Source organism: Garra rufa, chromosome 7, assembly GCF_049309525.1.
Source record: "Garra rufa chromosome 7, GarRuf1.0, whole genome shotgun sequence".
NCBI lineage: Eukaryota > Metazoa > Chordata > Actinopteri > Cypriniformes > Cyprinidae > Garra > Garra rufa.
The window spans coordinates 11,024,982-11,052,413 of record NC_133367.1 but is presented as its reverse complement, the minus strand read 5'-3'; the positions used below and the strand labels follow the sequence as shown (position 1 = coordinate 11,052,413).

The 27,432-nt window shown below is 37.4% G+C and overlaps 1 protein-coding gene across 1 annotated transcript in view; it reads left to right on the top strand.

Annotated features, from left to right (window-relative positions):
• Positions 1–27,432, top strand: part of LOC141337913 (NLR family CARD domain-containing protein 3-like) — a 110,709-nt gene that overhangs the window by 39,175 nt on the left and 44,102 nt on the right. The window contains exon 7 of the mRNA XM_073843488.1: positions 20,910–21,083. Coding sequence (XP_073699589.1) covers positions 20,910–21,083 — 174 coding nt within the window. The remainder of the gene's footprint in view (positions 1–20,909; positions 21,084–27,432) is intronic.

The window sequence follows — 27,432 nt, the reverse complement described above, 5'->3', positions numbered from 1 at the left end:
CACAAAATGATGTTTTATTAACAAAGTTGGGGAGGAGTGCGTGAGATACCTAGCCTAATTAACACACGAGGAACACACTCAAGTTAATGTATAAATGCTATAAACGCCATGTATAAATACAGCTGACTTACCTCTACCCATTTGAGGGTCAACCAGCATCCCTCCACAACCCCATCTCCTTCTTACTACACACATAAGGGGGTACTCTAGGTTCGGGCAATTCCCGAGCTCTGAGCCCTTCCCTGGACAGCACGCCAAACACACGTTACATACTCCAGCTAATTATATGTAGGTGCGAAATTGTGAAATGTAAAATGTCTAATTTTGGTGCAACATACTGTAAATTGTAAAAACTGAATAAGAGAATTTTAAGAATCAGTGATCAGTATCTGCCTCAAATGTCCTGATCAGTGCAGCACTAAAGCAAATCAACTGCCTTTTCAAAACTTATTTGAATGTCTTCAGTTTAAGCAAATACGTTTATTAATATTTTTATAAGCAAACTGTGTTTGTTGTTGACTTGTAATTGTTTAGTCTACAGTATGTTTGAACATTGATCTGTGAGACTAAAGTGATTTATGACAATAGTAGACAGTAACAATTTCATTAGTTAACATTAGCTATTAAATATATTTTGACAGCATTTATTAATCTGTTCATGTTAGTTTATATAATTAATCATGGTTTATGTCAGTTCACAGTGTATTTACTAATTAACAGACAACTTTTGAATTTAAAACTGTATTAGTACATGTTGAAACTTACATTAAGGTTATTAAATGCTAGTTGTTCATCATTAGTTCATGTTAACTAATGTAGTTAATGTTATCAATAGAAATCTCGTAACTTGAATAAATAACTTTGATTTTGCTGATTTTCAACCTTTGCACATCTTTATAACTTTTATGTAGTTTGTAGTATATTTAAATGAACAATGTGTAGTCTTTCTCCATGTTACCTGCACACAGATATCACCATTTATTTGTCAGCAAAAGTCTGCTGGAAGATGCAAAACACATTAGAAAGTTGATCATCATAGATCTGAGTCATTGTTCTTTCTCTTTCTGTCTTCAGTCTGTGTGAATGCAGTATTACAGAGAAACAGTGTCTCATCCTGACTTCAGCTCTGAAATCAAACCCATCACACCTGAGAGAACTGAACCTGAGCAGGAATCAGATAACAAACACAGGAGTGAATGACTTATGTGACGTACTGAAGGATTCACACTGTAAACTGGAGAGATTGAGGTCAGTAACATTCACATACAAGAATCAAAATGATGAAAATCACTTCAACAGTTTAAACCAAAACACTTTATACTCAGTATGTTATCATTTCACATTGTATAAATATCATTTAAGTAATAAAAAAAAAATTATCTTTTATATAATGAAAATTAAACAAACATATATTATATATATTATATTATATTATATATTATATTATAATAAATATATATTTGTTGGCAAATATAGGGGATTTAATATTGCAATCAAAACTAATTGAAGAAATATTGGATGATTATTCCTAGTTGTGTAAATTTGTTTTAAAACATGGGTGGGACACTTTCCTTTTTTCTCCATGTTTTTGCCTTTATTATTATAGGACAGTATTAGGCCCGTAAATCTCCACGTCAGTGAATAAATGTATAGATATGTAATAAACATTCATACTCTTAAACAGTCTAGTGTTAAAATTTGCATCAGGTGTGTAGGAGGTTTTGAGTTCTAATTCGCCCATGTCTAATTTTTCCCTCTTATTAAAATCAGATATGTTAATAAGTAATCGTAAAGACAGAGTAGGCACACAGTTTCTGTTTTGTTTTGTGATTTAACCAGAGTGATTAGTCTCTGCAACATTTAAACGAAAGGTTCTTAGTTCAAGTCCTCACGTACCCCTAATATTTAGCATGTCTCTCATTGTTAACACACCTGATTCAGCTCATCAGCTCATTAGAAGTGAGCTCTTTGGATGAACTGTGTTCCGATTGACATGATCCCTACACAGTGTCCATTGCTCCCTTCTCCCTGAGCACAAGAAATCCATTGAAGTTTACTTCACTTCAAAACATTCATCCATGGATTTCTTACTAGAGAAGTGTAAAGTGTGACATAATATATCTCTGTAAATAAGTGCAATTTAACTTCACGTCTCGCACACTTCAATGCCCTTTGAATGGAACATATACATTTGCTTCAAACTGGAATCAGACTGTGAGACTGTGCAAGAGCCACAAGAAAAGTGTTGTCACTAAAAACAGCAAACATTTAGATGATTAAAAAAAGATATGGGGATAATATCAACCATGACAAAAAGTGGTGAGAACATGTTCCACCCATAAATTACACCTATGATTATTTCTTAAAAACAAGGTTTTAATAAATTTATTTGTAGTATGTGCATTCTACTGAACAACTGTGATGTATTTCTGCAGTTTTACTTAAATGAAACTCTAAGAGAAGTTCTGGAAATATTGTTCATGTATTTATATCCTCATTTAGTGAGGCGGCAGATGTTAATACTGGAAGAACTATGTGCGCTTTAGTTCGAGTAGTGAAAAAAAAAATGTGTATGCGCCATTTATTACCACAGAGACTGTTTTTTCAGACTTGTGTAAGTTATTTTCACAATCTTTTTTAGGCGCACTGGAGCAACTGTATCTAAAGTGCTAGAAAAGAGAGAGTCCATAGTTTCTAATACATCATCAAGTTTTTCTGAGCTATTGGATATGCTGAGGAATTCAGATAAGTCCGGAAGAGTACTTACAAAGCAGTCTTTTGTAGTAGAAGTGATGGTTCTACCGTATTTGTAGCAAGGAATTGAATTAACAATTTTAGCTATCTGGATTATACAAGAGACTAGATAATGATCTGAGATATCGTCGCTTTGCTGCAGAATTTCAACGCCATTAACATCAATTCCATGTGACAGTATTAAATCTAGAGTATGATTTCGGCAATGAGTAGGACCTGACACGTATTGTCTAACCCCAATCAAGTTCAAAATATCTATAAATGCTGTTCCTAATGCATCTTTTTCCTTATCAACATGGATGTTAAAATCACCCACTATTAAGACTTTATCTGCGGCCAGCACTAGTTCGGATAGAAAATCAGCAAATTCTTTAATAAAGTCTGTATGGTGCCCTGGTGGCCTGTATACAGTAGCTAACACAAACGTCACGGCGGATTTATCATTAGTACTTGTTTCTCTGGATAATGCTATATGACAGTGTTTCTCAACTCCAGTCCTCGGGACCCACTGCTCTGCACATTTTGTATGTTTCTGAGTCTGACACACTCAGTTCAGTTCATGAATCTTTCTATTAATGAGCTGATGATCAAAATCAGGTGCATTAAATGAGGAAGACATACAAAATGTGCAGAGCAGTGGGTCCCGAGGACTGGAGTTGAGAAACACTGCTATATGAAGCACCATAACTTCAAACGAGTTATAATTGAAGCCCGTTCTCTGCGAGACATTGAGAATACTGCTATAAATAGTAGAAACACCTCCTCCTTTACCTTTTAGACGCGGTTCATGTTTATAACAGTAATCTTGGGGGGTGGACTCGTTTAAAATAATGTAATCGTCTGGTTTTAGCCAGGTTTCTGTCAAACAGAGCACATCTAGCTTATGATCAGTGATCATATCATTTACAAAAAGTGCTTTCGTAGAAAGGGACCTGATATTCAATAAGCCAAGCTTTATCAATTGTTTCTCTGTATTATATATATTTTTTATTTGTTGAACATCAATTAAATTGTTAGTCTTGATATGATTTAGGCGTTTTTTGTATTTTCTAGCTCGGGGAACAGACACAGTCTCTATAGAGTGATATCTAGGTGAAAGGGTCTCTATGTGCTGAGAATTAACTGATTTCTGTGACGTGAGGCGGCTAGCAGACGGTCGGTTTAGCCAGTCTGTCTGCTTCCTGACCTGGGCCCCAGTGAGTCAAGTGCAAACTCTAAGACTATGTGCCATATTTCTAGATAGAAGAGATGCTCCACATCCGGAGGGATGAAGACCATCTCTTTTCAACAGTTCCGGTCTGCCCCAAAAGCTTGTCCAATTGTCTATGAAACCTACGTTATTTCGCGGGCACCACTTTGACATCCAGCCATGGAGTGACCACAGTCTACTGTGAATCTCGTCACCACGGTAAGCAGGGAGGGGACCAGAGCATATTACAGTGTCTGACATCGTACTTGCAAGATCACACACCTCTTTAACATTATTTTTAGTGATCTCCGACTGGCGAAGTCGAACATCATTAGCGCCGACGTGAATAACAATCTTACTGAATTTACGTTTAGCATTAGCCAGCACTTTTAAATTTGCCAAGATGTCAGGCGCTCTGGCTCCCGGTAAACATTGGACTATGTTGGCTGGTGTCTCTATTTTCACATTCCGTACAATAGAATCGCCAATTACTAGTGCACTTTCATCAGGTTTCTCAGTGGGTGCTTCACTGAGTGGGGAGAACCTGTTTGATGTTCTGATCGGAACGGAAGAGCGGTGTTTTGACCCGCGACTATGCCGCCTCACAGTCACCCAATTGCCCTGCTGCATGGGCGTTGTTACCGGAACCGAACAATGTACAGGGTTTTTTTGAGCTAGTCACATCCAAAACCGTATCTAAGGCCCTCACATTCTTACTATCCTCCATTAAAGTTTGGATGCGTGACTCTAGTTCTGAAATCTTCTCTGTCAGCCTGACTATATTCCTGCATTTATCACATGTATAAGGCTCACTGCTGACAGAGATAGATAAGCTATACATGTGGCAAGCAGTGCAGACTACAATTGTAGGAGAAGAAGCCATTACTCACCGTGATTGTAGAATGATTTCAACTTACCAATGTTGTTAGAGTTCCTGAAGAACAGATCAGGGGGAGAAAAAACGGAACGGAACCGGCTAAAAGAGTACTAACGATATTAAACACGAGAAAAAATAAATAAAAACGTGAATGGAACGCAGATGGCAAGTTAACCGGCCAGCGCAATGCTAAAAATAGTAAACAAGAGTTAAAAGCGTGAATGGAGTGCGAGCGGCAAATTAACCGGCTATGGAATGCTAACGTGCTGCACTCGTGATTATAGAGTAAGGCGAACAATCAAATTAGTCAGATTAGTTTGATGAATAAGACCAGAAATTAAGTTAAGCTATATCTATCAATTTAAAACGGCAGAATTAACAATAAGATAGAGAATCCAGTAGAAAATCCAGTAGAAAAACGAAGCTGAAGAGAGCTAACGTTACAAACAAACAGACCACTCTGCAGCAAGGCAAACAGGAAGCAGGGAAACAGCGAAACAGCGACACCCACAGGACAGGGCAGGCGTGTTCTGCCGTTTCTTAGCACGACAAAAGAGAAACAATAAAACCCATTATAAACATTTATAAGGCATTTGTTGCATCCAGTGGGGACATAACTACTGATGATAATGACTCATACTGTCTTTTTATATGTTCTTTTGTAGCACTTTATCTATTTGTGTCAATGGATATCAATTACAATACATATTTTTAAAGGCTGTTTTGTCAAAATGAGTTTTTTCTTCTACACTGAGCCATAAATCTCCACTTCAGGAACACTTACATACACCAAACTTTCCAGTTTTATTCCTTTCTATAGAAGGATTTGTTCATGTATAATTTGCTTGATTTTATTATAAATTATAATTTAATATAAGATTATAAAACTTATATACATTATAAAATATGATGTTTACAAAGTTTTTTTTCTTAATTATGGTGTGACAAAATGAGATGCCCAAAATTTCCTCTGTAGAAAGTCTGTTGACTCTAATATGTCATTGACTTCATCCAGTGTTTAGATTTTTGTTCTAGAAATGTATGTGAATTAGCACATATTTCATTAAATAATGCCTTATTTGCATGTTTAAACCATTTTTTTTTGTAATACAGAAATGTTTGCAATTTTCAATGTAATCAAACAACTGGGTAAATGAAGTGATAACTTATTTTTTTTTACCCTATTCACCTGCAGTGTCTCGTCTTAATGAAAGAATAAGGTATAGACCTGTAGCAGGCCTTCGGCATCAAACAAAGGAGGCAGAGAGTTTTTGACGAGTGCCTCGATTTATTTACTCAGATGCAATGAACTTCATCGCTGAAGTATTCATTGTCTCAAATTCTTTGTTGCAAATTAAGTTCACAACCTGGTGTTCACACAGTGATTAACTTCATAGAACAATAACAATGGTACCATTGCACATGGCACCGTAAAACTGTAAAGAAAACAAATAAAGAAACAAACATAAATGAAAGTAAATTAACTCAATCAACATTCACAATAAACTAACATTCACTACATTAACTAAACAAATGTAGCATTTTTCAAATTAATCAACAATAACGTACAAAAGAAATACATAAAACAAACCAACCTCGCTCTGCTTGCCAAAGGGATACTAAAATCCTAAAGCTTGAATCGTCCTTCTGAGCTGTAACTGTTATCTCCAGAACGCTTGAATAATTTTCCTCGAGCAGCTACACATTTACATTACATTTATTCATTTAGCAGACGCTTTTATCCAAAGCGACTTACAATTGGGAATACAACAAATAATTCATCCTAAGGAGGCAGATTGACATAGGAAGTGCTAAAAAGTACCATATGTCAGGCGTTGTCAGATGAGTACGGGCTAGAAAGGGAAGATCAGGAAAGAGAGGAGAATTTTTTTTTTTTTCAGATAGTCAGATAGTGTCGAAAAAGATGGGTTTTCAGCAGTCGCTTGAAGACAGTAATGGAGTCAGCGTTTCGGATGGGGGTGGGAAGATCATTCCACCAGGCAGGGACATTGAAGGAGAATGTTTTGGAAAGTGATTTCATGCCTCTCTGTGGTGGTACAATAAGGCGTCTTTCGCTAGAGGATCTCAGACTTCTGGAGGGAGTGTAGATGCGTAGTAGTGAATGGAGGTAGGCCGGTGATGATCCGGTGGCTGTCCTATAGGCCAGCATCAGTGTCTTGAATTTGATGTGTGCTGTAACCGGTAGCCAGTGCAGGGATATGAAGAGAGGTGTGACATGGGCCTTCTTGGGCTCATTGAAGACGAGCCGTGCTGCTGCATATGCTGCTGCATATGCGTGCTGCAGCTACACGTGCTAGATCCAGAACACACATTAATTACTCTTGCTCTATTTCTCTTACTTATATCCTATACATTTATTGCACCCACTTCTCATCAAGACTGAACAGTAATTTGCCTCACAAACATGATAAATGTATCTACAGAATGCTTTAAATTACTACTTTAAAACTAAATAATTAATGTAATAAAATCGTGGTATTGCGTGAAGTCAATGTGAAAATTCCACCTGTCTTCACATTTAACATGAAAAATGGCAATTAAAAGTAGGCTTCAAGTCAGTTAACTGGCTGTTTATGAGAAAAATAAAACAATGTAGGCAAAATCATGGGCTTGTTGGATTTTCTGAGGTAGGCTAAACATTGTTACTATTACAGTTATTCTCAGTCGCTTTGGTGCATTTCTCAGAACACTATTTACATTTGCACAACATTTACTTCAACCTCCACAACATTTAGTCATTTGTGCACATCATAGTAGCAGTTTCTCATTCCTTCCAACAAATTGCAAATGCTTTTGGACATGCATCAGTTGCTTTCATACAACTCTCTGCTGTTTTATAACATTATCATTTGCTTATGTCATGTCAGTCAAAATAAACTAAACTTGTGAATGCTGAATAGTCATTCCATATAAAACTAATAGTCCTCATTTCATTGCTTGAGTCATTACGTACAAAAATGTTAAACTAGTCAAAATCTGTCAAGCAAATTTTTTAAAAAAAATTAAATCTTTTTTTTTCCTGAAAATGTCTTTTAAATTGAAAAATTCCTCTCAGATGAACCTCAGCTTTCACTGATGAGAAGGGGTGTGTGAAGCATTAGTTGCAACCAATGATAAGCCACTTCTCTAGAATCACTCAGAACTGAATCCCATAAACCCCCACTTCACAAGCATATATGAACCAAGCAGGACATAGTGTGTACCATTTCTACAATACTGTGACACAGAAATGGAAGGTCAGCCTCGTGGAAGAGGGGTGAGGGTGCGGGGAGGAAGGGGAAGGGGACAAAACAGGGGAAGAGGAAGAAGAGGCCAAGTATATAGGCAGATTCCCAATGAAATCAGGACTACAACTGTGGATCATGTTGTCAATCACGGCCTCACAATGGCTTAGGCTGGTCGAAGGGTGCAGACAAATGTTGGGTGAACCACTGTAAATTCAATTATTCAAACATTTCGTCGGGAGAACAGGTGTGTATAAATGGACAGTAATTCAGCACCAAACAATCTTCACTGCACCACTATCATTGTGTCATACATTCAATTCAATTCAATTCAAGTTTATTTGTATAGCGCTTTTCACAATACGAATCGTTGCAAAGCGCTGTACAAAAGTTTAGGCTACTACAATATATTTAGTAATTTTAATATTTAGTGGTGAATACTGTATGTCAAGTCGATGTACATATGATATAAATGTTAAAATCAGTAACTGTGTAATCAAACAGATGATGAACACTAATTGCAATGATTATGTGCTGTGATCAAACTTGTAGGAAAATTATGTAGTGCTGTATGTTGTTTCAAGGCTGGCATCATCTGCGGTCCTCTGAGGGGTCGGCATCATCTCTTCTTCTGAATCCAGACTGAATCTTGTGTAAATCCTAGTTACCACGGGATGGAAATCCCGTGGCAGAAACAGAGAAACAAATAGAGAAATAATTAGCGTAGCTGCTGTTCCAACTTCCAACCAAACAAAAATGATGTGTTTATCCCAAGCTGAAGAATATTAATGTGCATTTGATCAGATGTAACTGAAGTACAACGTTATGAGATCCATTATGTGAATGCTTGGCTAAAGAGATGAGTCTTTAATCTAGATTTAAACATAGAGAGTGTGTCTGAACCCCGAACGTTATCAGAAAGGCTATTCCAGAGTTTGGGAGCCAAATGAGAAAAGCTCTCCCTCCTTTAGTGGACTTTGCTATCCTAGGTACTACTAAAAGTCCAGAGTTTTGCGACCTTAGGGAGCGTGATGGATTGTAACGTAGTAGGAGACAAGTTAGGTATGCAGGAGCTAAACCATTAAGGGCCTTATAGGTAAGAAGTAGTATTTTGTAAGTGATACGGAACCTAATAGGTAGCCAGTGTAGAGACTGTAAAATTGGGGTAATATGATCATATTTTCTTGATCTGGTAAGGACTCTAGCAGCTGCATTTTGGACTACCTGTAGCTTATTTATTGAAGAAGCAGGATAACCACCTAGTAGTGCATTACAATAGTCCAGTCTAGACGTCATGAATGCATGAACTAACTTTTCTGCATCAGAAACAGGTAACATGTTCCGTAGCTTAGCAATGTTTCTAAGATGGAAGAATGCTGTTTTAGTAACATAGGAAATTTGATTTTCAAAAGACAGGTTGCTGTCTAATATAACACCCAGATTTTTGACTGTAGAGGAAATAACAGTACATCCGTCTATTTGCAAGTTGCAGTTAAAGAGATTCTGTGTACTGTTTTTTGGTCCAATAAGTAATATCTCAGTCTTAGCAAAGTTAACAGAGTGTGTTAAAAATGTGAAAGACTGGATGACCAATAATTTTCTACTGTTAAATTCAGATAAGTTAGAAGTTTCATCTGGTCTTGTTGAAATATATAGTTGAGTGTCATCAGCATAACAATGGAAACTAATCCCATACTTCCTAATAATATTACCAAGGGGTAACATGTAAATTGAAAATAGTAGAGGACCTAGGACAGATCCTTGTGGCACTCCATACTTTACTGGTGATAACTGCGATGACTCCCTGTTTAAATAAACAAAGTGATAGCGATCGGACAGGTATGATCTGAACCATCTTAAAGCCTGCCCTTGAATACCTGTATAGTTTTGTAATCGATCTATGAGTATTTCATGATCTATAGTGTCGAACGCAGCACTAAGATCAAGTAAAACTAGCAATGAGACGCAGCCTTGATCTGCCGCAAGTAGCAAGTCGTTTGTGATTTTTACAAGTGCAGTTTCTGTGCTATGATGGGGCCTGAAACCTGACTGAAATTCTTCAAAGATATTATTATTTTGCAAGAAGGAGCACAATTGAGCAGACACAACTTTTTCGAGAATTTTAGACATAAATGGAAGATTAGAAATGGGTCTGTAATTTGGCAGTTCACTAGGGTCTAGCTGTGGTTTCTTAATAAGAGGTTTAATAACCGCTAGTTTGAATGGTTTTGGGACGTGACCTAAAGATAATGATGAGTTAACAATATTAAGAAGTGGTACTTCTGCTACAGGTAACAACTCTTTTAGTAATTTAGTGGGTACAGGATCTAATAGGCATGTTGTTGGTTTAGATGTGGTGATAAGTTTATTTAATACTTTCTGTTCAATAGTTGTAAAGCACTGCAGTTTTTCTTCCGGTGTACATGAAGCTTGCAGTGGGACAAGAGCTTGTCACTTTTTACATTTTACATTTAGATTTACAGCTTTACTGCATCACAGATTTAGTGAATTGTAGTGATACATTAAAGATTTGCCATATTTACTGTCATTTTACTCAGCACCACATAGGATTGCAAGACAACCATGCAGAGCATTTGAGCATTTTAAGGAAGTGTCACCAAAATCAGATTTTTTTGCATTCGAAAAATTTACAGATTAAACTGTCATAATGAAAACAAAGCCACAGCCATATCACCCTGCAGCCCAAGATCGGTTGCTCACTGAAGCTAAGCAGGGCTGAGCCTGGTCAGTACCTGGATGGGAGACCTCCTGGGAAAACTAGGTTGCTGTTGGAAGAGGTGTTAGTGAGGCCAGCAGGGGGTGCTCACCCTGTGGTCTATGTGGGTCCTAATGCCCCAGTATAGTGATGGGGACACTATACTGTAAAAAGCACCGTCCTTCGGATGAGACGTTAAACCAAGGTCCTGACTCTCTGTGGTCATTAAAAATCCCATGGCACTTCTCGTAAAAGAGTAGGGGTGTAACCCCGGTGTCCTGGCCAAATTCCCTCCACTGGCCCTAGTCAATCATGGCCTCCTAATAATCCCCTTTTATTAAATTGGCTATATCACTCTCTCCTCTCCACCTGTAGCTGGTGTGTGGTGAGCGCACCGGCGCCGTTGTACTGTGGCTGCCGACGCATCATCCAAGTGGATGCTGCACACTGGTGGTGGTTGAGGAGAGATCCCCCATATGATTGTAAAGCGCTTTGGGTGTACGGAAATACACATGAAAGCGCTATACAAATGCATCATTCATCATCATCATCAAAACATGACACAGCCATTTGACTATCTTGTTCATAAACAATGGTGTCAGGACTTTTCATCTTGATGACACTGACACTTTCATTGACAGGAATACTTGCTTTTGAGGAATGAGCTATCCATTTTGAGCAAGTGACACGCTTTTGCTAGGTTATCAACTAGGTTTTGCAGTTTGTACTAATTGTTTTGAAAAATGCATTAACTGTTGTGCAAATGTAAATAGTGATGTGAGAAATGCACCAAAGCGACTGAGAAAAAACTGTATTATGACTTCATAAGATGTTTTATTGACTTTTTGAAACTCTGATTTCATGAGACATCGTGTTTATTTTTTTAAAAATGCATTCAAATATTTTTTCATGTTTATTTCATGCTGCAAATATTAAAAAATCATTGATTCACATGCCACTTGATCTGAGGCAAATATAGTTATCTCAGCTACAAATTAAAGGGTGTAAAAACACATTTATTGTTTGTAATTTATCATAAAATTGTCAGAATTTATAGGCTGATATTTGCATGCTACAAATAATGAATCGACTTGAAAACATTAAATATTATAGCCAAGCATTTATACTGTAAAACAGCTTATGAATACTCATGTAACGTTGTGTACTTAAGAAAAATCAACAAGTTAACAGAGTTGGCGCCCATAATGATTGGGGGCCCGTACAAAATTTTTGCACATGGGCCTGGGGTTGACCCCACTGATTATGACATAGCTGTGTTATTAGAAATATTATAACTTAAACATATTACATTATATATTGACATTATCATTTTTAATATGCCTGTGAACTCTTATAGATGCAATTTTTATTTTATCCTGGATCTTCAGAAAAGCTTGTATTTGTAAAGCACTGCAGTCTCTGAGGGGTTGAGTAATTTTGCTTGCAGCTGTAGGTTATAATTGTGGAAAATGGAAATGCAAAAATGCATTTGTTGTATTCTGAGTTTACTAATGTAGAACTTTACCCAACTATACTGTGAAAATGGTCCATTCAGGCCAAAATCCAGTAGTGCATAATTTTATTTCCTTCGGTCTAGAACAGGGATGGGCATCTTTTGTCCTGGAGGGCCACTGTCCTGCGGAGTTTAGCTCCAATCCTAATCAAACACACCTGTCTGTAGCTTTCTAGTGATCTTGAAGACATCGATTGGCTTGTTCAGGTGTGTTGGATCTAAATTCTGCAGGACAGTGGCCCTCCAGGACCAAAGTTGTCCTTCCCTGATCTAGAACATGTACTTGAATGACAAGCTGTGTTGTAAGGAATAATAACATCTTTTTTTAAACAGGCTTTCAAACTGCAGTGTCACTGAAGAAGGTTATAAAGCTCTGGCTTCAGCTCTGAGATCAAACCCTTCACACCTGATAGAGTTGGATCTCACAGGAAATGATCCTGGACAATCAGGAGTGAAGGAGCTCAATCATTTACTACAGGATCCAAACTGTCAACTCAAGACACTGAGGTGAGTATTGCTGGTTTATTGTCAATTCTGCCACATGTACAGAACACACATACAGAGAATTAAAAATGTGTTACTCGCAGACCCTTGGTGCATACAGATAACAATAAACACTAACAGTAGAATGTATAAATACAGATTATGTATAATACAAGTACAAGTATACAAATATACAAATAAGGACATGCAAACAAGATCACAATGGCAGATACGAAAACACGTCTATGATCGCCAGAGACTTCTGGAAATCGGCAATGTGTAAAAACACCAGCTTTCGTCGACGGCTACTGAGATGCTGAAGGGCCTCTGTCTGCTGCAAAGTCCGAACCTCGAGACCGCGGCCTCGCCTACTGATGCGACCCGCACAAAGCGGCGGCGCCGGCGCTGTGAGAGGGGACAGAAGCGCGGTAAGCACGGAGGCATACGAACTAGGCTAAGGGCTAACCCCACTAGACCAGCGATCCCATCACTTATGCTCTCAAACGTTCGCTCTCTGGAAAACAAACTGGATTTCATTCAACTTAGTCGGGCTACACAGCGTGAGACAAGGGATTGTTGTGTGTTGGTTTTCACTGAAACATGGCTCAACGACAACATACCGGACTCCGCCATTCAGCTGCACGGGCTAACCTGCTACCAAGCGGACAGAGATACAGCACTGTCTGGTAAGACTCGCGGAGGAGGCTTGTGTGTGTAAGTTAACAAAGAGTGGTGTAACTATGCTGCTGTAGTGACAAAACACTGTTCATCGCTGGTGGATTTCATGTTTGTGAAGTGTCGCCCGTTTTATCTGCCGTGGGAGTTCACGGCCATTGTTATTGTAGCTGTTTACATTCCGCCATGTGCAAACACTAAGGACGCACATCGCAAGCTGTACAGCGCCATCAGCGAACAACAAACAAATAACCCGGACGGCTTTTTCATCATAGCCGGTGATTTTAATCACGCAAACTTAAAGACAGTTTTGCCAAAGTTCTACCTACATGTGAACTTTGCAACAAGGGGAAACAACACACTAGACTTGTCTACACAACTGAGAAAAACGCTTACAAAGCTGAACCCCGTCCCCACCTCGGTTTTTTCTGACCATATCTCTGTTATGCTAATCCCAGCATACAGACCACTTCTCAAACTCACCAAACCGGTTCAAAAACAGATAACAGTATGGCCAGACGATGCTATTCCTGCACTACAGGACTGCTTTCAATGCACAGACTGGAACATGTTCAGAGAGGCAGCCACCTACAGCAACAACACAGACCTGCATGAGTACCTTGAAACTGTGAATGCTTACATCAAAAAGTGTATTGATGATGTGACAGTCACCAAATCCATCACCACACGTGCAAACCAGAAGCCGTGGATGACAGCAGAGGTTCGTGGGCTGCTAAAGACCAGAGATAAAGCATTCAGATCAGGAGATAAAGCAGCCCTCAAAACAGCAAGAGCAAATCTGTCCAGTGGCATCAAGAAGGCAAAACAGTCATATTCTCAAAAAATTAATAATCACTTCACGAACAGCAGAGACACACGGAGCCTGTGGCAAGCCATCCGAACCATCACTGACTACAAGCCCCTGCCACAGGCCTGTGATGATGACACATCCCTCCCAGATGCACTCAACCAATTCTACTCACGGTTTGAAATGCAGAATGACACACCTGCACAAAAACTGCCCATACCTCAAAACGACCAGGTACTCTGTCTGTCTCCAGCCGACGTAAAGAAGACCCTATCTAGGATTAACCCACGCAAGGCTGCGGGTCCTGACAACATACCTGGTCGTGTACTGAAAGACTGTGCTGCACAGCTGACGGATGTCCTAATGGATATCTGCAACACCTCGCTGAGCCAAGCAGTCGTCCCCACCTGTCTTAAATCTACAACAGTCATACCAGTACCAAAGACATCACCTGTGTCCTGTCTAAATGACTACCGTCCCATAGCACTTACTCCAATCATGATGAAGTGCTTTGAGAGGTTAGTCATGCACAACATCAAAACCAGCCTCCCCAACACAGTCGACCCACTCCAGTTTGCATACCGTCCAAACCGCTCTACGGACGAATCAAATTCCTCCACTCTCCATCTGGCTCTTACCCACCTAGAAAATAAAGACTCCTATGTTAGAATGCTGTTCATCGACTTCAGCTCAGCATTCAACGCCATAATCCCACAACAGCTCATAAACTAAACCTGCTGGGCCTTAACACCTCCCTCTGCAACTGGATCCTGGACTTTTTAACCCTTGTGCATTGTTTCAATTTACAACCTTTCGTTATGTTTGTGGCTGAAAACAGCCACTACTTTAAACTGCTGTAAAAATGTATCAGATAAATATTTTTTTCAAATTTTTTTGCATAAATCTATTAATCAACCTCAGTCCTGCTCAAAAATACTAAATGTTTAAAAAAAAATCAGGATTTTTAACTCTTTAATTGCCAAACTCCTAAATGATGTCACTGATTTGGGGAAAAAAAACACAAAATTACTAATTTTCAATATAAAAGGTAATTGTGGCCTGGATTTTTTTTTTTTTTACCTTTTTAACAGTCTTGGACATGTGAAAGATTAGTAAGAACATTGGCTTTCATGCATTGTTAGTTTTGGCGCAGCATCAGATTTTCATTTTTTCTCCCTCATTTATTGTTTGTGGCTGTTTTTGCCCCATTGACTTCCAATATTACCATATTTTTTGATTGCAAAGCCATGACACCATATAATGCTGAATTCTTGATTGTTTGTGGTTTTCCCTGTTGGGAAGGGGTCAAATTTGAAAACTGTACTGTTGATTATCAGTTGGCCCCATTATCCCTTTAGATAGGCCTTTGCAAAAAAAAAAGCTTAGTTTTACATATAGTTCTATAGTTCTGTGTGTTAGTGGGAGGGGGGTGGAAGATCCTGGGGATGTGGGAGTGGGGGGGGTCAGAGTTCAGTAGTGCATGGGGCAAATGAAGGGAGGGGGGCAGAGTCAGGAAAGAGTGGATGTACATTTACTTAAGTTTTTCCAGACACTAAAACGTACAATACGGACGTACACTATATTGCCAAAAGTATTCGCTCACCTGCCTTGACTCACATATGAACTTAAGTGTCCATAGGGTTCAATATGCCGTCGGTCCACCCTTTGCAGCTATAACAGCTTCAACTCTTCCGGAAAGGCTGTCCACAAGGTTGAGGAGTATGTTTATGGGAATTTTTGATCATTCTTCCAGAAGCGCATTTGTGAGGTGGAACAAATGATCATTTTTTGTATGATGTTGGACGAGAAGGCCTGGCTCTCAGTCTCCGCTCTAATTCATCCCAATGGTGTTCTATCGGTTTGAGGTCAGGATTCTGTGCAGGCCGGTCAAGTTCATCCACACCAGACTCTGCCATCCATGTCTTTATGGACCATGTCATTTTGGAAGAGGAAGGGGTCAGCTCCAAACTTTTTCCACAAAGTTGGGAGCATTGAATTGTCCAAAATGTCTTGGTGTGCTGAAGCATTCAGAGTTCCTTTCGCTGGAACTAAGGGGCCAAGCCCAGCTCCTGAAAAACAACCCCACACCATTAGACAAGTAAACCCAGGCTCGTCCATCAGATTGCCTGATGGAGAAAGTCGTGAAAGTCGTGATGTATTGTCAAGTATGGTGACCCATTATTGGCCCTCTGCATTTAACCCATCCAAGTGCACACACACAGCAGTGAGAAGTGAACAAACACACACACACTCTGAACACACACCGGAGCAGTGGGCAGCCATTGCTCCAGCGCCCGGGGAGCAACTGGGGGTTCAGTACCTTGCTCAAGGGCACTTCAGTCATGGTATTAGGCCATTAGGCCACGGGGGCAGCCGTGGCCTAATGGTTAGAGATTCGGACTTGTAGCCCAAAGGTTGCAGGTTCGAGTCTCAGGTCCGGCAGGGTTTGTAGGTGGGGGGAGTGAATGTACAGCACTCTCTCCACCCTCAATACCACGACTGAGGTGAGTCCCTTGAGCAAGGCACCGATCCCCCAACTGCTCCCCGGGCGCCGCAGCAATGGCTGCCCACTGCTCCGGGTGTGTGTTCACGGTGTGTGTGTGTGTTCACTACTGTGTGTGTGCACTTGGATGGGTTAAATGCAGAGCACAAATTCCTAGTATGGGTCACCATACTTGGCCTCACTCACCCCCTTTCCTTTCCTTTTCCTTTCTTAAAGGTGGAAAGAGCGCTGTTCATTCACATTCCCCACCTTCAATTCCTGCCGGTGTGGGAATCAAAACTTTGGGTTACAAGCCCAACTCCCTCACCATTAGGCCACGGCTGCCCCATTCCATAAAGCGTGATTCATCACTCCAGAGAACGCGTCAGTGGCGGTGTGCTACGCACCACTGCATCTGACGCTTTGCATTGCATTTGGTGATATATGGCTTAGATGCAGCTGCTTGGCCATGGAAACCCATTCCATAAAGCTCTCTGCGCACTGTTCTTGAGCTAATCTGAAGGCCACATGAAGTTTGGAGGTCTGTAGTGATTGACTCTGCAGAGTAGCTGTCATTCCCAAATGCTTCCATGATTATATAATACAGCTGAAAGTTGACTGTGGAATATTTAGGAGCAAGGACATTTCAGGACTGGACAGGTGGCATCCTATCACAGTTCCACGCTGGAATTCACTGAGCTCCTGAGAGTGACCCATTCTTTCACAAAGCATGCCTAGGTGCTTGATTTTATACACCTGTGGCCATGAAAGTAATAGGAACACCTGATTCCAATTATTTGGATCAGTGAGCGAATACTATATTATAAAGCAATATAGTGTATTTACTGCATCTTAAGCATAAAAATACTTTCGTATTTTTAGCATTTTAACGTACAATACTGAGGTTTTGACGACACTTAAAAACGAATCCACATGAATATTGAAATCGCTGCATTAATTTCATTGTTGTTTTTAGTTGTCATACCAATGGCCTTGTGTTTTCAATTGCATTATTAAATAGTTTAATAGTTTACTTAATATGAAATTATTACATATCATTCTGTTCTCTGTGTGATTTCTGTTGTCAGGTAGTTTCCAAGAATGAGTCTACATAATGTTAAACAAGACTAGACTTTAAACCCCTAAAATAAATAACATTTCTGCAATTGTTTAGCCACTCATGTAATTTTAACTTTGTTTGCAGGGGTGAGACACAGAAAGCGGTTTCTCTGACATTCTGTGCTTACCAACCCTGCTGAAAAAAACAGCATAGGTTTTGGTGCTGGTTTTAGCTGGTTTATGCTGGTCCTTTGCTGGTTTATGCTGGTTCTTTGCTGGTCTTTGCTGGTCATGTTGCTGGTCAAGGACCAGCATAAACCAGCAAAGGACCAGCATAAACCAGCATCCCAGTACCAAAACATAACTTATCAGCATATGCAGTTTTTTTTTTCAGCAGAGGATAGAGCCATAAAATACTCAGAACACACATCATAATAACAAAATTAAACAATTTTATTTGTGCGCTGTAATCCAGATCTTCAGAATCCATACGATTGCGAGGAACAGACCCAAATTCAAGCCTTTATCCAGTGATCTTCATCTCCATCCCGAGCAGCAAGTCCAGCAGTAACAGCAATAAACCCGTGCTCAAGTGCATTTTACTAATACAGCCGCTTCAGGAAACGACAGGTTTTACAGCAGGAAAACCAATCGCTCATTGGCTCTCGCCAGCATTCGTCACAGATTACGACAGGCAGTGTTTCTGGTGAGATGTGTTTGAATGATTCACGGGCGCCTTCACGGAGTGGATCAGGATAATAGTCTGGATCACATTTTCAGCAATTAACAATTTAAATTCTGCTCTGCACCTCAAACAAACCTATAAAGGCATCATCATTTGGATGAATTTTTTGGTACGACTGTTGACAGCTTTGCAGTAAATAAATGATTGTGATTGCACTTTTCTTATATAAAAAAATATTTTAATGTTATATTGTTACTAAAATGGTAATTTCCCTGCATATTTTGGTAATTTACGTTTTATATCCTTTTATATTCACAAAAAATGGGTAGGTTCTGGTTTTGGGGGTAGGTTAAGGGGGCTAAAAATCGAAATCGCTTATTAATAAAATGATAAAAAGGCATTGATACAAATAGCTTAATGAAATTAAAGAAACATAAAAATGTATGTTTTTTAGCTAAAAATACGTAGCTGTTTGTATGTTTTAAATGTTTAAATGCGTCTAAATTGTAAGTTTTAGCATCAATAAAAACATACAAAAATTTAGGTTTTGTGCCTCTAAATGTTATGTTTAAGAAATTCCTACGTATGAACAATGAGAGCAGGCTGTTGTGGGACACCTGTGTTCAGTGTGATGGTGCTGGATGTGTTTCTGCCGACCCAAACTGCCTGAGGTCTCCCAGTCAGAAAGTCAAACAGTTGCACAGCGAGGTGTTGAGCCCCAGCAGGACCAGTTTGTGAATGAGCTGTTGAGTGAATGATGAATGTCAACACAGTTTAGTGTGCTGCTGTTCTGGAGTATGGTATACCTTCATCATTAACATCAACTATTTTATAGACACTAGTCAAACTATTTAAATGTTTCTGAACACACTGTAGTTTAATTGCTATCAAGCTCAGATTCACTCTATCACTGTATCTCTACAGCAGGCCTGTGAGTCTCCAGATGATCCAAAACATTCAGTTTCACAAGACCGTTTTCTGCCATTTCTATTATGTGATTATTAGACTTTGTTTTCAAATATTTATGTATTTATTTGTGTATTCAAATATTCAAAGAAAAGTTTTGCAATTACTAGAGCTCATTTTAGAATAATAAAGTTTTTAATTGTATCAGCCATTTTTGTAATGCAAAGGATTTTTAAATCAGAACTAAATTGATCATGCTCGCTTCATCTTCTCTTCTGCAGGTTTTTGGGTCCTGCTGCAGATGAAGGCTGTCAGTATGTGACTGGAATTGTGGGTAAAAACCCATTACTCCTGAGAGAGCTGAATCTGAGTGAACATGAACTAGGAGACACACGAGTGAATCAGATCACTGCTCTACTGGAGGATAAACACTGTCAACTCAACACACTGATGTGAGTATTGCTGCTTTAGTTCAAATCTTACATTACTTACAAAAATGGTTATTAATTATTTTGATGCACTTTTATTTGTTCCCCACCAAATCTTTGATTGTAAAAGAATGATTATTAGTTCCACACACATATGTATGGAAATGGAAATTCTACATTGATTTAAAAGAGAAAAACTACACTTTCACAGTTTAATTCTGTATAAACTAAAGATAAGGGGCAAAGTCATATAAACATATGACTTCTGAATGTAATCATGTTTACTGATTGCTGGATTGCAAGTGTTTATTTCACAACTATTCATAGCTGGTTTTAATTTAAAGTTTGTGTTTCACAAAATGTAAAATGTCTAATTGTGGTGAAGCATATACTGTAAATTGTAAAAACTGAACAAGAGCATTTTAAGAATCAGTGATCAGTATCTGCCTCAAATGTCCTGATCAGTGCAGCACTAAAGCAAATCAACTGCCTTTTCAAAACTTATTTGAATGTCTTCAGTTTAAGGAAATACGTTTATTCACTAAATAAACACGTGCAAAGTATAATAATTTTATAAGCAAACTGTGTTTGTTGTTGACTTGTAATTGTTTAGTCTACAGTATGTTTGAACATTGATCTGTGAGACTAAAGTGATTTATGACAATAGTAGACAGTAACAATTTCATTAGTTAACATTAGCTATTAAATATATTTTGACCGCATTTATTAATCTGTTCATGTTAGTTTATATAATTAGTCATTCTTCATGTCAGTTCACAGTGTATTTACTAATTAACAGAAAACTTCTGAATGTAAAACTGTATTAGTAAATGTTGAAACTTACATTAAGGTTATTAAATGCTAGTTGATTATCATTAGTTCATGTTCACTAATGTAGTTAATGTTATCAAGTGAAGTTTCATAACTTGGATAAATAACTCACATTTTAATGGGTAATTTTGCTGATTGTTACCTGTACACAGATATCACCAATTATTTGTCAGCAAAAGTCTGCTGGAAGATGTAAAACACATTAGAAAGCTGATCATCATAGATCTGAGTCATTGTTCTTTCTCTTTCTGTCTTCAGTCTGTTTTATTGCAGAATTACAGAGAAACAGTGTCTCATCCTGACTTCAGCTCTGAAATCAAACCCATCACACCTGAGAGAACTGGACCTGAGTGAGAATCAAATCACAAACACAGGAGTGAATGACTTATGTGACGTACTGAAGGATTCACACTGTAAACTGGAGAGATTGAGGTCAGTAACATTCACATACAAGTGTTCAAAAAGTGTTTTATTTAAATGAAACTGAAATGAAGTGTGACTTTTCTCATTTCTGCCAATGTAGGTTAAGAGACTGTGAAATGACAGATGAAGGTTGTTCTGCTGTGACTTCAGCTCTGAAATCAAACCCATCACACCTGAGAGAACTGGACCTGAGCTGGAATAAACTAGGAGACTCTGGAGTGAAAAACCTCAGTGATCTACTGATGAACCCACAATTCAAACTGGAGAAACTAGAGTAAGTACAGTTTATTAAGTAAGTACAGTTAAGTAAAGTTTATTTATTTTAAGACAACATGGTTTAAGTTATTATGTTTAAAGCAGTGCAATTTGCCATATTAGTCATTTTATTATTATTATTATTATTATTATTATTATTATTATTATTATTATTATTATTATTAATTAATTTCTCATTTTTTTATCAAGTAATTGTTTAAGTTGCAGAATTTGATACAATATTCTAATTGTGTACATGTGAAAATTATTCTTTAATCAGAGAACAAAAAAATAGAGGCATTAAATAGATAAATGGTAAAATAAATAAATTAAATAAACAATAAGATGATCATCATAGATCTTGAACCTCATTGTGAATCAAATACAAAACACAGGAGTGAATCACTTATGTGATGTACTGAAGGACGCACTTCAACACTTTAAACCAAAACACTTTATGCTCAGTATCTTATGATAATGGTGAAATAAACATAATGATAATGATATTTAATTTTCTTATTTTATGCTCTTTCTGCCAATGTAGGTTAAGTGACTGTGAAATGACAGATGAAGGTTGTTCTGCTGTGACTTCATCTCTGAAATCAAACCCATCACACCTGAGAGAACTGGACCTGAGCGGGAATAAACTAGGAGACTCTGGAGTGAAAAACCTCAGTGATCTACTGATGAACCCACAATTCAAGCTGGAGAAACTAGAGTTAGTATCATTATACTGTACAGCAGTTACAGTCAGATTAAAGTTCACTGTTTAGATAATTTTAAAGGTCTAAACATTTCTGGAGGTTTGTTTTAGTTGTTGATGTCCTTAAGAATATATATTTGTGGTATAAGTGCCAAAAATCATCTAAATATATTTTTACAGCTCCTTTTTTAGGAGCTCTGTCTAAAACAGGTTGATTTTGGCCCATCTAATTAATATTCATGAGCCTCTCTTCTGATTGGCCTGCTGTTTTCTGAGTGACGCACAGCCAGGCCAACCACAGTTAACTACGGTCATGTATCGTATCTGATACTCAACAGGATATTTCAGAATGATCGTTAATGTTTTTTTCTTTTTCAAACACCGAATGCAGTAAGCTACATAACTGTTGCTTTAGTAAAGCCCCTTTCACAATGCGCGCTGATTCTGGAAAATTACGGGAACGAGCGCTGTGTGAACAAAAGCCAGAACCATAAAGGCAGTGTTGTAGTGATGCACGTTATCATGCGACCCTTCACAACGAAAAAATACGTGCAAAGTGGAATGAAGCGGCGATCGGGCAGAGCCAGCTCCTCACGTTCAGCGCTGAAGCACAGTTTGTTCAGGTTAGTTTCAGTTTAGTGAAACGTAGGCGTCGCATTACATCTCTCATCCAAACGTCACATGTCTTTATGGTTTGTGTGTAAAGCACGCACAGATTCCGGAAAACAATTGTGAATGAACCAAATCAAATAACTCCGGAATAAATCATGCGACACTTTATCCGTGTATTTACCGTAATCGCTGTGTGAAAGAGGCTGAAGTTGACGTGCCACTGGTCTCTTATATTCACGTTGTTCTGAAGCCTGTGCAATGGTGTGGTTTCGACATCTATCGACTGAACAGGGTTTTCTCCACTTGTTTTCGTGTTGTTGTTGCTTAGCAATGTTATGGACACGATATTGTCTGGGTTTGACAAAAGGAGGGTGGGACGGTGGTTGGTGCTCGGGGTGGTGACTGAAGGCGGTGACTGAGTAGATCGGACGTCACATCTGTACGGAAGTCACAGTTGCTCGTGAAAATGAACAACTACTTTAAGCAGGCTGTGTGCAGTTTACTGTGGATTGACTCATATGGTAGTTACATAACCCCTAGACCTCAGTTATCATGAAAAAAGCCAGGAAATTTCGATTTTGACAATATGGGACCTTAAAGACAAAAGACTCAAGTCACATCATTATAGAGGATTATAACTTTTATGGTAGTGTTATATCACATTGTAAGTGTATATTAGCACCGTTTGTTGTTTTCTCTTGACATCTGATGCTGATGCAGAAGCGGTATTGTCAAAATTTCTTTTTTTTTTTCATGATAGCTGTTCTAGGGCCTAGGTAACTACCATATACAGATCTGGCCATTAAAAATGCGTCTATTTTCACGCGGCAGCCTGCAATTCGGCACGCGTGGCCACGCGTCCTACTGCAGGGGCTCCTTCAGATTTTTTTACAACGTTGTTGCGCTTCATATAATATCCACCAGGTGGCGCAAGGAACAACATTCTGTGGCCAAACCCTGCACAAAGAGGACTATTTGGACAGTATTTATGTCTGTTGTTTCAATATCTGGCGCCATAATCGGTAATTCATTCTGTATGTAACGGCAAAGTATTTATAATTTTGTTTCTTTTTTATTAAGTTAATTTAGAAAAAAAAAGTTTGGAGCATTTTTGTTTGTTAAACGTAAGCTTTTTGTTTCCTAAAGACCAAGCGGCAGACAGTGAGTTGACCTACTCTGTGTTTCAATTTGCCTTCTCAAATCACGAATTGGCTAAAATAAAATCCATAGATGTAAAATAAAAGATATAAATAATAATAGATATAAATGTGCGCTATTAGGTGCATATCCAATCGTTTGTGCGGAGAGAGCAAAGGTAACACTTTACAATAAGGTTCTTTAGTTAACATTAGTTAACCACATTAGTTAACATGAACTAATAGTGAACAGCATTTATTAATCGTTGTTAATGTTTATTTCAACATTTACTAATGCATTATTAAAATCTTGTTAACATTAGTTAATGCAGCGTGAACTAACATGAACAAACAATGAACAACTGTATTTCCGTTAACTAACGTTAATAAAGATTAGTAAATACAGTAACAAATGCATTGCTCATGGTTAGTTCATGTTAGTTAATACATTAACTAATGTTTAACTAATGAACCTTATTGTAAAGTGTTACCAGAGCAAAACACATTTTTAGGACATGAAGGCTCAAGTTTTGGAAAATATTTTCAGTTATTTTTTGTCAGACATGATAAATAAATATGTAGAAAGACGTAAATTACTACTTACCGAAAAAAAAAAAAAATAGAAAACAAAAACTGTTTTATTAGTCCGTAAAGATTAGAAAAGAAAATTATTCTAAGCGGGAATAATTATTATAATATAGAATATTATAATATAATAATAGAATATATATATATATAGAAAAGCACTTTGCTACAGCCTATAGACTATTTAGATACTTCAACATCAAATAAAAAGTTATTCATAAGCAGGAGCAGTTTCATTATTGTTTTCTTTTCTTTTTTCCTGATGAACTTTTATTAGACTGCATTGGAAATAGAAATGTTAAGTTAGTTTCTTTTCCCGTTAGTTATTATTAACCGACAAGATTGTGTTAAAGTACATATAAATTTGAACTGATTGGTGGCTGTGACACATTAAAAACAGCTAAATTCGTTTTCGGGGATTAATTTCACACAATCAAAAAGCAGCATAAACATCAGAACATATAAATATAAATATAAAGAAATATAAACTATAGTTTGGAGTGTTAAACATTTATTTTATGTAGTATTATTATTAGTAGTAGTAGTATTTTCTTTAGATTTCTTTTTGCGTTTTTTTTTTTTTTGTGCTGTACATTATGACACGCTACCCATGCAGTTTTTTTTTTTTTTTCTTAAATTAAAGGAAAGGAAACCATTTAGATTTGGCCTTATGTCCATGTTGTCTATTGCCTACCCTAGTATTATATCCTAATATTGAAAATAATGTAGACAAATATATAACAGGAATATGTGTTAACTAATCAGTATGTAATACAATTTTATGAATGTGTTGAGTAACTGGTAGCTAATCAATAACTAATGTATTCTGTCATACCTCCTGGAGAACTACTATTAATGATCTAATAGTTAAGGTTCAAGAAAAATAACTATGAAGTAACTACTAATCAACAGTCATCCACAATTAAATTGAGTTGTGACCTTTTCATATATAAATGCTATTAGCAGTAGTAGTAGTATGCAAATGCAATATTAATAAATGCAATAATCTTTATAGAGGTTTTACCTGTGTATTGAATTTTCTTGTGAATGTTTGGTAAGTAATTCACTTAGCTTCCGATAGGAACCCAACCACCACTCCAGTGTCATGCGATAACTTACTGTAGTTTTTATATTTTGCATAAAGTACTGTGTGTCTTCAGCATACATCATATTAATTCAGTTCCTGTATGTAAGGCCAGGACTAAGGGAAAGTAAAAATACAGGTAACCCATTAGTAAATAGAGTTAGAATTGTCAAAAGAATGATTAAATCATTCTGCAGGACTTATTTAAAACCTGAAACAATAGGCCTATTCTAAAAGGAAAATATTGGGAACCCATTAGTAATTAATAAAGAATTATTAGATAATTCTGCAAGAATTATTTAGAACCTGAAACAGTATTCTAAAGTGAAAACAAAGGGAACTCATTAGTAATTAATAAATAATTATCAAATAGATCTTCAAGACTCATTTCAAATCTGCAACAGTAGACCTGTTCTTAAGCGCAAATATAGTGAACCGTTAAGAAATTAATAAAGAATTATCAGATAATTACGCAGGAATTATTTAGAACCTGAAACAGTATTCTAAAGTGAAAACAAAGGGAACTCATTAGTAATTAATAAATAATTATCAAATAATTCTGCAAGACTCATTTCAAACCTGCAACAAAAGGCCTATTCTAAAGTAAAATTATAGGGAACCCTTTAGTAATTAATAAACAATTATCAGATAATTTCACAAGAGTATATTTCATTTTCATTATAGGCTAATAATAGTAGTAGACTGTAACAAAGTTACTACTGTAGTTGTCCTTTTACTCAAGTAGTTTTGAAAATGAATAGGCCTATTTATAATTTTACTGGAGTAATATTTTATTAGGGTATCTGTACTTTTACTCAAGTACTTGATTTGTGGGCCACAGCCTGATTATTATGGTGACTATTTGCATATACAGTAACTGTTCAGTAGTAGTTATTACATAGTTATGTTTTTTGAACCATAACTACTAGATCATTAATAGTAGTTCTCCAGGAGGTATGACAGAATACATTAGTTATTGATTAGCTACCTGTTACTTAACACATTCACAAAATTGTATTACATACTGATTAGTTAACACATCTTCCTTAGTATTTAACAGTAATAAGTCAAGTGTTAATGAATAGTTACCTGTTAGTTCTTCAATAACTCCTTATTAGTTCTGCAGTAAGTAAGAAACAGTATTCTAAAGTGTTACCGCATAATCATTTACATATAAAAGCTACACCGAGGCCAAGGTGACATGAATCATGGGGGGTGTCAGGTGCTAAGCCTTCCACATCAATCTTTGGCAGTTCCCGACAATTAGACAATTTAGACAGTTTGCAAGAATATTTAGTATCACTGGTCAGTACAAGTTTTTTTTTTATTCCGCTCCGATCATTTTAACCTGGAACTAGGCTTATAGTAGGCTTTGTGAAACCGGAGGGAAGTGTTGTGAGGCCCGTTTCACACCGCAAGCGTGAGCAGAGCGTGAGCAGCGCATCTTTTTTCCGGCGCCCATGTTAACAAATGAGTGCATTCACACCGGCAGCAGGAGCAGCGCTGAAGCAATGGTTTCGGTGCCGAGTCAAATTTTTGCTGCGCTGCTCACGCTCAAATAAAGGGACAGTACACTTTTGATGGCCAAAATAAATATGATTTCACACAAAAGTTTTATAAAATGCATGGAACAAGCTTAGAATGCACATATAATATGCATGTCTAGTGAGTTTAACAAGAATCGTAATCAAAAAAAAAAAAAAAAAAATTCCAAAATATGTAGGCCTAGAAGAAGATATAAAATGTGTTTTAATTATTCAGTTTGGTTGCAAGGCAAGCATGGTGTATTAAAAAAAAGCCAGAAACTTACTAAATGTTTTACGGCAGATTATTATTTATTTATTTATTTTGCATCGAGGAAAAGCTGCTTTGATTGAGTCTTGGATTGTATAAAGTACTATATAAAAAAAGGTAAAATACAATAATAAAATATAATAATAATAATAATAATAATAATAATAAATGAAAAATGTAAAAAAAAAT